Raw genomic sequence first — 10572 nt, 5'->3', positions numbered from 1 at the left:
AAGCAAAGAACTTTCACATTTGTGTTGACAACCTTCTGAGCATTTTTCACAGTGATATCACCAATGATCAGCATATGAGGATCCCTCTTTTTCTTATGTAGTCTCTGTTTTCTGGAAGCTCTCTCAGTCTTCATCATGCTGTAAGCTTGTGTGTTCCTCTCAGAGCAGAACTATTGTGCATTCACTAAACAATCAAATCTATTCTCCAATTCCACTTGGAACTGTGTGCGTCGTACAAGCTGCTCTTTGTTGTTGAGACAGCAAAGGCCAGCCGTTACTGATGTCAGTATGCTGTGGTCAGTACGTTGTGGTCTCCCTGTAAATCTTTAAGCAACATGGGTTGTTCTCCTCAGTACAGATTCAAGAGTGTTCCAGAAAGGTCTCACACCTACTGACCTCTTATCATGAACACAATCTTCTTTGGGTCCGACAGCTCATTCTAAGCCGATTGGTAAAGAGCTGACTTTACACGCCTCATTGCTTCCAAACAAAGGTACAGTTGTTTCCAATCCACAATGTCCATTCTTCTCTATTGCTTCTAGTCTTTGCACTATTGTCTTTAGGCTTAAGGTGGTACTCATACAATCTCCACCTCTCTGTACTCTGTGTAACCACTAAGTCCATGAGGGCTTAGGGCTGTCCCATTTGAAAATTATGAAGTGCGTGAGGGAACCTCAGGTGACTTTTTTCTTCTCCTTTCCGTAAACACAAAAGAAAATGGCAATATATATATATTAGAGATGTAACGATTCACTCAACAGCCGATACGATTCGATTCACGATAATGGGTTCACAATGCGATTCTCTCACAATTTTTTTTACAAAATGGGACTGTAGACAAATGATGACTGAAAAATAGTCCTTTATTTTTTTCGGGAAAAAACTATAAAAAACTGTACTATTTTCCTTTTATTTTTCATTGTCAAAAGAATCCCTTGATAAACTATTCAAAACAATTCAATTTAACTAAAAATAAATCTTGAATGAAATAAATAAAGGAATAATACAAATGAAGAAGAAGCCTATTCATTTAAATTCTGGTTCTATAGTAAACAATGCAAAACTGCATAATAGTTATTTTTCTTTTTAAAAGTGCAACTGAAAAAGTATTTTGTATTTTGTGCCTTAACAAAAAAAACAATCTGCATTGTATTTAGGTCAGATATTTGTTTGGACCAGCAGAGGGCGCTGGTAACCCAGTGGTCGGTTGGGATGCAGCTATTCTGTGCAGTGAAGAAGAGATGCTACGCTAGCAGACAGAGCTAATAGAATAACGTGACTTTTACAGATATTATTCTTTCGGTGCTAAAGGGATAAGGAATCATTTATGAATATGTTTAAGAGTAGAAGGCGGCCAGAAAGAAAGTAGTAGCAGATTCCGCCCGCCACCTACACATCTGATGGTTAAAAAAAAGTACTGCGATTCAATTTTCAGAAAATCGATATCAACCGTGATACCTATGAATCGATTTTTAACTGCCTTATGATTAATCGTTACATCCCTAATATATACAGTATATATACACACTGAACTGAACAGCCGAACACCAAGTTTTTCTTCAGCTGACAACAAAACATGGACATTTTCTTCTTTGAGCGAGTATTCAACTTTCACATTTGACTTGTGAGTTTATAATTCATTGGCCATGCACTATACACAGAGACTGTAAACACAGTCATAAAGAAGTGTGTGTGAGTGTTTTAAAACTCTGTCAAAAAACAAACACAATCACTTTCCAGGTGACGTCAGTGAAGTTCCTGTGAATGTGGACATTGGGATTGGGCCAAATAATAAACGTGAGATGTCTCGTCTGCTCTTCCGGCCTTCTTGCCTCAGTCAGCTCGCCTACCCATAACATGGTGCAGTAGTGGTGCATGCACTTTGTAAATAACCATAACTTGCTCAATTTTATACTGATTTACAAACGGTTTGGTTTTTTATAAAATTCACAGGTGTTGCATCTCAGTGTTCCCAGAATTATTGGCTTTTTTCTCCTTGAGGAGTCTTTATATTTGGGTTAATCCAAGGTTTATTATTTGATAAACACTGTACCATCTTGCATTGTACAGTATAATCCACACAGAACTCTATGTAGTCTGTAATCTGGTATATCAATGTCCTTAGTATTCACAAAATTCCTCCCACACAGCTGCTGCATGTGTAATAATCATAATCATCTTTCATGTTTTTCTTGTACTGTTTAACCTACATACAAATACCAAATTAGGGTGAGAAAAATATATAATGGTGTAATATTGCACCATCAATAGATATTTTTCTCAGAAATATAAATTGTGTTTGTGTTTAAAGAGATTCCAAACTCCTGCATCTTTATCTACATCTGTATACAAGGCGTAGATTAGAAGCTGTATTATTAAAAAGAATGAATAATTACTTCTGGCATGGACGTAATAATATCAGCGTTTGTCTTTTAGTAGGATTATGTAAAAAAATACTTAATGGATTTTGACAAAATTTGAACCAAAGATGGATCTTTCAACACTATTACATTTGGGACACAATAGATTGTGAATTGGTTTTTTTTTAAAAAAAAAAAAAAAAAAAACATATCTCAGCTCCTGACTTATGAAATTACTGGATTGCACATTTCATCACAACTCTCCGAAAAAACTGGGGTGTCAATACATTTCGATATTGTCATTAATTAGGGATTTATTAGAGACCTTAAAGTGTGAATGATCATAGTACCGTGATCAGAATCACTGATCCAGGAAACTGCAAATATCTGGCAAAGAGGAAAACTGGCGCTTGGCAGAGGTTTATGCTCTCTGAGTGCTCATTTTAAATGTCAAACTTTATAATTCTACATAGTGTCAGACTTCACTTGAACCATCCAACCCATGTGTCTGCAGAGCAGGTACAAAAAGAAACAAACCCTCACAGCTGCAATGGGTTGTGTCCAGAGTTCTTTTTAAAAATGCTTTTATTAATTTATCCTCATTTAAAGTAAAAAAAAAAAAAAAAAAAAGATCAAACAAACAGAAGCAGACAAAGAAATAGGGAATGTATGAAGAAATAAAAGCTCCAGCTGGTCCAACATAGGGGCTTTATTTCCACCAAAGTCAAATAAAGCACCAATTTTTATATGTTCAGATATATACATATATATATAAAGATATTTATATATATATATTTATATGGTTTTCATATACACCTTCAGGCAATGACTAGAGAAGATTCTTTACAGAATCAAGTTTCTTGTGGTTCTCTTAATTTACAGGTAAACTTAGCTTCTGGATAATTAAACCACAGAAAAACTCAAGGCAACTTTTATTTTGCCTCATATAGAAAGTACAAAACTGGCACAGAGAACAACCATTTTTACACAATAAAAATGCAATAAAATTAAATTACGTACAGAAATTGTGTAAACCTTTCCCCGTTAGAGCAAAACTCAAAATCACTTTCTAAAATAAGATTCTGATCAGTATAAAACACACTCACACACATAACGTTTTGCGCTTTTAAAAAAAAAAGTGAGCTGTAGCTTTTATGCATTCTTCAGTTGTTTTTTTTTCTTAATAATTAAACGAGGGGTCGGCTGTGCGTGGAGCCACTGAAGCTAGAAAACCAACCCACTGAACAACAGCAGAAGGCAACAAACAGCAGTGCTGAAACAGCAGGAGAATCCAAAAAACTGGGTATTTTGTTTTCATTTTGGGGGAAAGCAGAAAAAAGGTTGTGTGTTATTGTTATATGAGGTCATGACGAGGGGGGGCCTTTAACAGATAGTTTGCTCACAATGGCAATAGTGGCTTCCACCGTCCTGTGCAGCATGTCTAGCAGGTCTTGCGGAGAGCCAGCGCTTGGGATAGCCTGTAAAGAAGTGTGGCTATTGCAACTGTCCGGCCCCTCCCCCATTAAGCCAAGGACTGATGGGAAGGCAGTGTCCTCTGAGGGGGACGGGGCCAAAGTGCTACCAGAGTTTGAACTTAAATCCTTTTCTTTTTTGATCTCCTCATCTCCTTCCTGCTGCTGCTCCACATCAACTTCAAGTTCTTCACCCATCACTGCAGGCTGTGGTAGCTCAAGAACCTCCCCCACCTCCTGCAGTAAGGAAGAAGAGGATGATGAGAAAGAAGAGGAGGAGGAAGATGAAGAGGGCTCCATCTTCTCCTCCTTTGGGGACGTGTCCAGGTTTCCAGAGGAATTAGGGGCTGGTTCAGGAGAGGGTGGGTCCTGCTCAGTGCCTGGGTCAATCAGAGAGGAGGAATCCCGTGTCTCTGTGTCAGAAGTGCTTGTCGGTGTCATCGCCCCCTGGTGGTCAGACTTGGGCTCGCTGCAGGATGGCAAAGCTGAGGAAGTGGAAGCCACACAGAGGGTAGGTGTGGCATCTACACCTCGGTCCTCATCATTGCTGACCCTTCGCCGCTTCACTGGGGTCACATCCTCATCTTCAGCTGACACACAAAACAAACAAGAGATAAAGCACAACTAAAAACACAGAGAGTTGCATTTGTTTAGAAACACTTAAAGAGTAACTAAACCCCAAACCAAGTTTTTTCCACTGAATACATATGTATATGGGTATTAAAGCAGAACTAAGAATCTTTGTCATCTTAATCCTTTTCAAAGTCCCTGTGAGGGTAATACAAGTGTTTATGGGGTGATAGGGGGGTCTTTCATCTCTCCCTGCTGTCTCTGGCCAAAAATACAGCACTTGCAACTTTCCCTGCCTCGGACCCGGTGGCAAGACGTACTTCTTTACAGCAGCCCAGTACAACCACCTGAAGAACATCTCCAGAGTGAAAGATTTAATGACTCAGAAAGATCAGGAGAAACTGGTCCATGCTTTTATCTCCAGCAGACTAGACTATTGTAATGGTCTTCTGACATGAATCCCCCAAAAGAGCATCAAACAGCTACAGCTGGTTCAGAACGCTGCAGCTCGGGTCTTAACCAGAACAAAGAGGTCAGAACACATTACTCCAGTTTTAAAGTCTTTACACTGGCTCCCAGTCAGCCTCAGAATAGACTTTAAAGTTCTTCTGCTGACTGGGCCCTTTGGTAGGGGGGGGGGGGCTTTCTAGGGCTGCTTCCCGTTCCGGGTCCTTCTGGCCTGGGGTCTGATCCCTGCTGGCTCTGGGCCCGCCAGCGAGTGCCCGCTGGCTGCCCGTTCGGCGCGGCTCTGGCCGTCTGCTGGGCATGGGCCTTGGCTCCGCTGCTGGGGTCTCGGGCGGGGAGCTCTCTGGGCCCTCCCCTCGGGGGATAGGTGCTTGGGTGTGGGTGGAAGGGGGGGCGGGATGCTGGTGGGGGGACTTGGGGTTGGGGTCGGTGGCTGGGTGCTTGGCTGCTTGGGGCTTCCTCGGATGTGTGTGTGGGGGGCGGTGGCTGCCTGTCAGCCTGGGATCTTGGGGGCGTCTGGAGGTTTGCTCGGCCGTGGGGGGGGTGGCCTGGGGCTCCCTGGCCCCCACTCTTTCTGCTGGCCTGGCTGCATCTGCGGGCCCGGGGCAGTTCCTGGGTTTGCGGTAGCGTTTTTTTGCACATATACTGGTATACGATGCACTGGCACGCCTTGGGATGTGGGATAAAACTCATACTGGGCTTAACTTTAGACACGTTAATCCCAAATGCCTGCTTTAGGTACTACCATTCACTCATTCCTCCTGTTCACAGCCACCACCATTATAGCTAAGCTTCACACCTGTCACTATACTGGCTTGATTACACAACATAATAAGCACAATATATTCTACAACTGCACATCTCACCCTCACTGTAAAACAATCTATTCACCCCACCCTTTCTATTTCCTACCTTGAGTCTCTCCTCCCTGCTCCCTTTCCCCTCCCCCTCCCGCTCCACTTGGGTGTAACACTGCTCTCCCTTTTTATATCCTCCCTCTAATAAAATATTTCTTACCCTTCCTTAGGGAGGGCTGGTGATGGTCACAATTAAGCAATTAAATAAATCAATTTATTTTATTGCAATAACAAAACATGCATTGCTGTCTCATAATGATTGCACTTCTTGTAGTGTTGACCTTTGACAACATGTGCAGACAAGATAAAAAAAAAAAAAAAGTTCTGCTGCTGGTGTATAAATCTGTGAAAGGGTTTGGTCCAGAATACATCAGTGACATGTTAGTCAGGTATGAACCCAGCAGGTCTCTCAGATCTATGGACACGGGTCAGATAGTGGAGCCCAGAGCTCACAGTAAACATGGTGATAGTGTGTTTAGTTGTTATGCTGCAAAGAAGTGGAACAAACTGCCAGCAGAACTGAAGTCAGCAGCTAATGTGAACATTTTTAAATCAAAGTTAAAGACACTTTTTTTCTCTACTGCATATGATTGAGAGAGAGATTTTTGGTCATGTTGTTGATGTAATGTGTTTGTTGATGATTTGAATTGATTTTACTGATGATTTAAATTTATTTTACTGATTATTTAAATTTATTTTACTGATGATTTTAAACAATTGTGCCTTGTGCATGAAATGCGCTATACAAATAATTTGCCTTGCCTTATACTAGATTATGCACACGGTTGTCTACAATTTAACTTTTCTCAAATAAAAATCATGGCAGAGCCAGTAAAAAAAAAAAAAGGCAGAGAAGACCTTTGTCCGAGGAACGTAGCAACTCCATGCAGTGACAGTTCAGCAGCACACAGCAATTACACTGTCGTCGCGGCAACAGGCACACACACTCACAACTAGAGTTGTCACGAAACCAAAATGAGTAACCACAATACTATACCAGACAAAGTACCATGGTTCCGGGCAATATCACGATACTGAAGCCTTTTTTCATTATTATCTTTATGAACTTCAATGTATTTGTACAAGTTAGAAATACTTATTAATTACTTGTAGTGTTGTTTGGTGCATGATAAGAGTACATGAACAAAAGGATATAAGCAATGAAAAAAACTAATAAATGAAGTTAGAATTTATATGGTTGAAATTAAAAAATAATCATTCAGTTTCCTTTGCACATTAACTCACTCAGTGCCATTGACATAACTCGTCATTTGCGTTTTTTCACGGGGATTAATAGAAAACACCCTGGCGGAGGTCCCTCATCAATATCTAAACTGTGGGGTGTTGTAGTGACCAACTGTACCCTGAAGATGGCAGCAGTGCACCTTTAGATGTGAGATTAGCCACTGATGCTACCCAACAAAGCAGGAAGGAGTGAGATTATGGCGCTACAGAGCGATACTGTGAAGTATCCACCAGCTCACAGCTCCACATACTAACATAGAACATGTGTGAACCTGAGTAGATTATTGATAATGTTGTGATCGTGAGATAAAACCATCAACTAACAGGGCCAAATGGGTCATCATGGGGGGGGTTACAAAATACCCCCAGACTGTGAGCCAGATAGCAAAATAATAGGTGACATGTAGGAGGTAGCAGCACACCTTTGGATGAGAGATCATCCATGCTCAGCAGAGCTCAGAGAGAGGGAGGAAAGGCGTTTATGAGACAGAAAATGGCGCTACGTATGAGAGTTGATATTTCCAGCAGCGCATACTCAACCAGAGCATGTGTGGAACTCAAGGATAGTGTGGCAATGGTGAAATAAAACAATGAAAAAACGGGGCAAGCAGTGACAGCCTGCATGTCGGGGAGGAAGAGGAAGTTGCGTGTGTGCAGACTGACGGGAGAGAAAGTTGGAGGAATGCCAAAATACAGTAAGAAATCAAGTGAACTCTGAACCAGACAGCAAAATAATAATAATTTTGCCATCAAAAGCCCGGTCTTTTTTGTTTTATATAAAGAAATGTTCAGATGTTACAGTTTGTCACTAAAGCAAATAGCTTTAGCACCTCCAGAAACAAACGTTTTTTTGAATGAAAGTAGAGGCTTCAGTCTTTCAGAATCTGGTGTCAGATTTCAGATAGTCAGAGTAGAAAATATTCTGGGTCTTTAAAATCAGTCTAAATACTCAAAAACGCCTGGCACTGAGGGGGGTAGAAAATCTGAAAATGGCTGGCACAGAATGAGTTAATTTATGTTTAACTAATATAAATAATCAACTTAGGATAAGAAATCCACTGTCTTTTTTTGTTTTAAACTATTTGACAATAATGCTTCTTCTCCAACATAATAAGCCATAGAGGATAAAATACAATAAACAGGAACTGAGAAAACTATTTGTGTGCATTTTCTGGGTGACGTCACTGGTGTTTAATGAGATTGGATGTGATCCCTCCTTTGTATGTATATAATTTGTAAATATTGTTTGTACATTGTAAATATCTCTGTAAATAAAAAATAATAAAAAAATAAAAAATAAAAAAAAGAGCGCTCTGAGTATGTGCGGAAAAAACAAACGGGACTTTTGGAGTTTGGTTTTTGCCCAGTGCCCAGTCCCCAGTGCGCACCCTGGAAGCCTACATTGCAGCTACTGTAGGCTTTTGGGGGTCTGATCAGCTCTTTCTCTGTTATGGTGGCCCTAACAGGGGTGGTGCTGTCTCCAAACAGCGCCTGTCCAACTGGATTGTCGATGTGATTGCCCATGCATATCGGGCAAGTAACCGTCTCATCCCATCTGGTGTGTGGTGCCACTCTACCAGGAGTGTTGCTACGTCATGGGCTGCCCTGAGGGGAGTGCCCCTGGAGGACATCTGTGCTGCGGCCTCATGGGCATCGCCGGGCACTTTCTCCAGATTCTACAGGGTGAATGTGGCCACACCCCATCCATTGGCTGTGGTCCTTCGGCCAGAGTCCTCTGATCCTACTCACTGAAGGGTGGTAAGCAGGATTCTTCGTGACTTTTCTGGTATAAGTTATTCAGTGCTTAAAGCACCGCCTCTGGCGGTCAGCAGGGATGAAATAGAACGAAGAGTTACAAATGTAACTATGGTTCTATGAATCCCGAATGACCGCCAGAGCTCTTTGTCACTCAGAACCCTTGTGTGCTCACGTGAAGATTCTGTAGGAAAGTACTCTGGAGTGATACCTGATGATATAAACTTCCTCCGGGTCATCCAGGGGTCCCGGGTGACATTGTTGGTATACATACTCGCACTGCGCATGCGCGAAGGGGAATATTCAGTGCTTAAAGCACCGCCTCTGGCAGTCATTCGGGATTCATAGAACCATAGTTACATTCATCTCTTCGTTGTCTACAATCACAGCCCTCAGTGAACATTGATTGACAGCCAAAATGAGTAAGTCTAATGCTGCATGTATAACAGCCCACAACAGCTGTGATGTTTTTGACTCTGTTTTTCTATAAAGAGCAGATTGTGGTCTAATCACAGGATTTATCAAGCTATGTGTGTATTTACAGACAGTGTGTGTATCCCCATCTGTCTCTGTGTGCGCGCGAACGTGCATATACTTCTTGCTGCTATGTACGTGTCTTCCTGGTTTGTTTGAAGAGTAAACATCCGGTTACTTTTCAAAACAAAACACTTCAGATCATATTTCAAGTAACTAACAGAAACAATAAATTAATTAAGAGCCTTTAGATATAAACAGGCTACTTAAACATTGTGAAAAGACAAATCCAGAGAGTCCAACCTTCTTGTACTCCTTCGTTAAGAGCACTGACCTGTTTAGCTGTTTGTTGTTGCAATTATGACACCGCGTTCTTGCGCGATTATGTAAATATCGCAAGAACTCCTTGGTCTTGTGACGTCAGTCGTCCGAGACCGTACTGCGCCGTGACGCACTCAAAACGCAACTGGTGGGGATTACCAGACAGCGAACAGTAGAGCAATACTGGATTGAAGCTGTAACGCAACTGAGATGTATCCAGTGGAAACCCTGGAGGGCTAGGTGAACCGCACACAGCTCCAGCTGATGCTGTTCTGGGCTGACCACAGGGCATACAGTCTGATTCTGCCCCACACATCCAGCCTTTGTTTGCAATCCAACCCACTATCCATCTTGTGGGATAGACATTATTGTTGTTTGGGACATCATCACCTGATTGGTTTGTAATCTGCACCTATCCCCATCATTCAAATAATTAACCAATAAGTAGACTAAAATATCCAAGACTTTAGTCCTGTGTTGTTAACAGAACAATGTCATTGTCTTGTGCTTGTCGAGATGCATTTTACACGTGTATCATACCTTTGGACTTATTGTCTTTGGCTTCCAGCTCTAAGGCGCTGCGCTGCTGGACACAGAGATGACAGCGACCCAGCAGCCCCTGCAGAGCAGGGCACAGCGCGGAGTCAATGTCCTGAGGTGGCTGGATGGAAAGCAGGAGAACTAAAGCTCTCAGGTCCTAAGACACATGGAGAGATGAAAGAAGCAATAGCCAAAATAAGTAAGACATCTTATTGTCAGGACCAATTTTTATTCTGAAGAATGCCATGTTTTTGCGTATGCGTGCTTGCGTGTGTCCTTACAGCGTTGAGCAGGCTGGTGGTCTTATTGAGCTCCAGACGGTGAGCTGCCAGTTCAGGCTGAAGGCTGCTCTGTTCAGTCAGCAGGTTTGTCACTAAGACCCCAATCAGGTTAGAACAGCTGGGACCAGAAAGCACTGGAACCTGAGCACCAAACCAACAAACATGTTTCGCAGTCAATAATTGAACACTTTTTTCCCAAGACAACATAAACTAGTGGTTCCCAGTGGTTTTT

The 10572-nt window shown here is 41.9% G+C and overlaps 1 protein-coding gene across 2 annotated transcripts in view; it reads right to left on the bottom strand.

Annotated features, from left to right (window-relative positions):
- Positions 1–3054: 3054 nt before the first annotated feature.
- usp34 (ubiquitin specific peptidase 34) overlaps positions 3055–10572 on the bottom strand; it is an 87833-nt gene continuing 80315 nt past the window's right edge. For both annotated transcript variants that reach the window (XM_028460957.1, XM_028460949.1), the window contains exons 76-78: positions 10341–10481; positions 10060–10216; positions 3055–4422 (exon numbers count right to left, since the gene is read on the bottom strand). In XM_028460957.1, the coding sequence (XP_028316758.1) occupies positions 3725–4422; positions 10060–10216; positions 10341–10481 (996 nt within the window). In that variant the 3' untranslated portion in view covers positions 3055–3724. The remainder of the gene's footprint in view (positions 4423–10059; positions 10217–10340; positions 10482–10572) is intronic.

This window comes from Gouania willdenowi, chromosome 1, assembly GCF_900634775.1.
Source record: "Gouania willdenowi chromosome 1, fGouWil2.1, whole genome shotgun sequence".
Taxonomy (NCBI): domain Eukaryota; kingdom Metazoa; phylum Chordata; class Actinopteri; order Blenniiformes; family Gobiesocidae; genus Gouania; species Gouania willdenowi.
This window is presented reverse-complemented; position numbering and strand designations above follow the sequence as displayed.